General features: G+C 38.6%; 1 protein-coding gene across 1 annotated transcript in view; it reads left to right on the forward strand.

The window, feature by feature from the left end:
* Positions 1-1,428, forward strand: part of parp2 (poly (ADP-ribose) polymerase 2) — a gene marked incomplete in the record, with an annotated part of 23,963 nt that overhangs the window by 3,111 nt on the left and 19,424 nt on the right. Inside the window, 2 exon segments of the mRNA XM_042219081.1 lie at positions 413-509; positions 616-691. Coding sequence (XP_042075015.1) covers positions 413-509; positions 616-691 — 173 coding nt within the window.

Raw genomic sequence — 1,428 nt, forward strand, 5'->3', positions numbered from 1 at the left:
TCCGCGACACCTTAAAGGCCGGTCCGTGAAAATATTGTCGGGCATAAACCGGTCTGTACCGCAAAAAAGGTTGGAGACCGCTGCCTTAGATGGTCATACTAGGGACTATCCCTGTCTACAACATCATCTAAAGTCAAGAGCTGAAAAACCTGCCAGAAACTGACTGTTTGGAGCAGACCAGAGGTTTTGGCTCACAGGGATTATTTGTGCACACGCTGACCTCAATGTTCAGTAAATATGCGATAGCATGATAGATCCATTTTAATAACATTTTTTATTATTTCATCCTGGATAGGTAGTACTTTATAGGTAATAATGAAAAAGTGAAAACTTTAAATCTCACAAATTCAGTTTTTTAGCTTCAGTTTCCAATTTTTAGCCTGCAGTAAACCTCATTTGTTTCAATTTGTAGACAAATCTTCAGTTTAACAACAACAAATATTACCTGATCCAGCTGCTGGAGGACGACAGCTCCAAGGTTTACAGTGTGTGGATGAGATGGGGCAGGGGTATGTTCAATGTCAACTGACAGTTTTTGTTTGAAAATATTTGTCATTTTGCAGAAATTGTACCACCTTTGTGCATTTTGTTGATTTTTATCATTTGTTTCTGCAGTGGGTAAAGTAGGTCAAAACAGCCTTACGGTCTGTGGTGGAGACCTGCTGAAGGCCAAAGATGTCTTCAAGAAAAAGTGAGTTTTTCTGACGTTTTTAATTTGGTTCTGCCTGCTTCTAATGATGTTGATTTATTAACAAATCGTTTTAATAATTACTGTCTTTCTATTATCGATAATATTTGCCCTATTAAAACTAGACTAGCCCCTGTTACAAAACCCTCGCCCTGGATAAACGACAGCATTCGCTGTTTAAAGCGTGTCTGTCGTAAAGCTGAGCGTTTGTGGAGAAAGACTCGTTTACAGGTTCATCTCTTTCATTTAAAAGACCTTTTAGTTTCCTTTAACGCTTCAATTCGTGATGCAAGGGCTGCTTATTTTTCAAACCTAGTCTCTAGGAGCAGAGGTAACCCTAAGGTTTTATTTGACACTATTAGGGATATTGTTGCTCCGGCTTCTGCTGCTGTCCCAATTTCTTCGAATGAAGACTGTGAAAATTTTCTTTCCTTCTTTGTTGAAAAGGTTAGCAATGTAAGGAGCAACATCTCTCCCTCCATGTACCATTTGCCTGTTCCGATTTTACTTAAGCCTGTCATATTTGAAAGATTTTCATCAGTGTCTTTACCCGAGTTGTTGACGCTGGTTACTTCAATTAGATCATCCTCTTGCCCCCTTGATATTTTATCTGGGTCTTTGTTTAAAAATGTTTTTGAGTCTATTGGTCCTAGTGTTCTTAAAATTATTAATGCATCTCTACTCTCTGGTCAGGTCCCTGGTTACTGTAAAAGTGCTGTCATTCACCCACTTTTAAAAAA

Source organism: Haplochromis burtoni, unplaced genomic scaffold (assembly GCF_018398535.1).
Source record: "Haplochromis burtoni strain Fernald_Lab_line unplaced genomic scaffold, NCSU_Asbu1 Contig_27, whole genome shotgun sequence".
Taxonomy (NCBI): Eukaryota; Metazoa; Chordata; class Actinopteri; order Cichliformes; family Cichlidae; genus Haplochromis; species Haplochromis burtoni.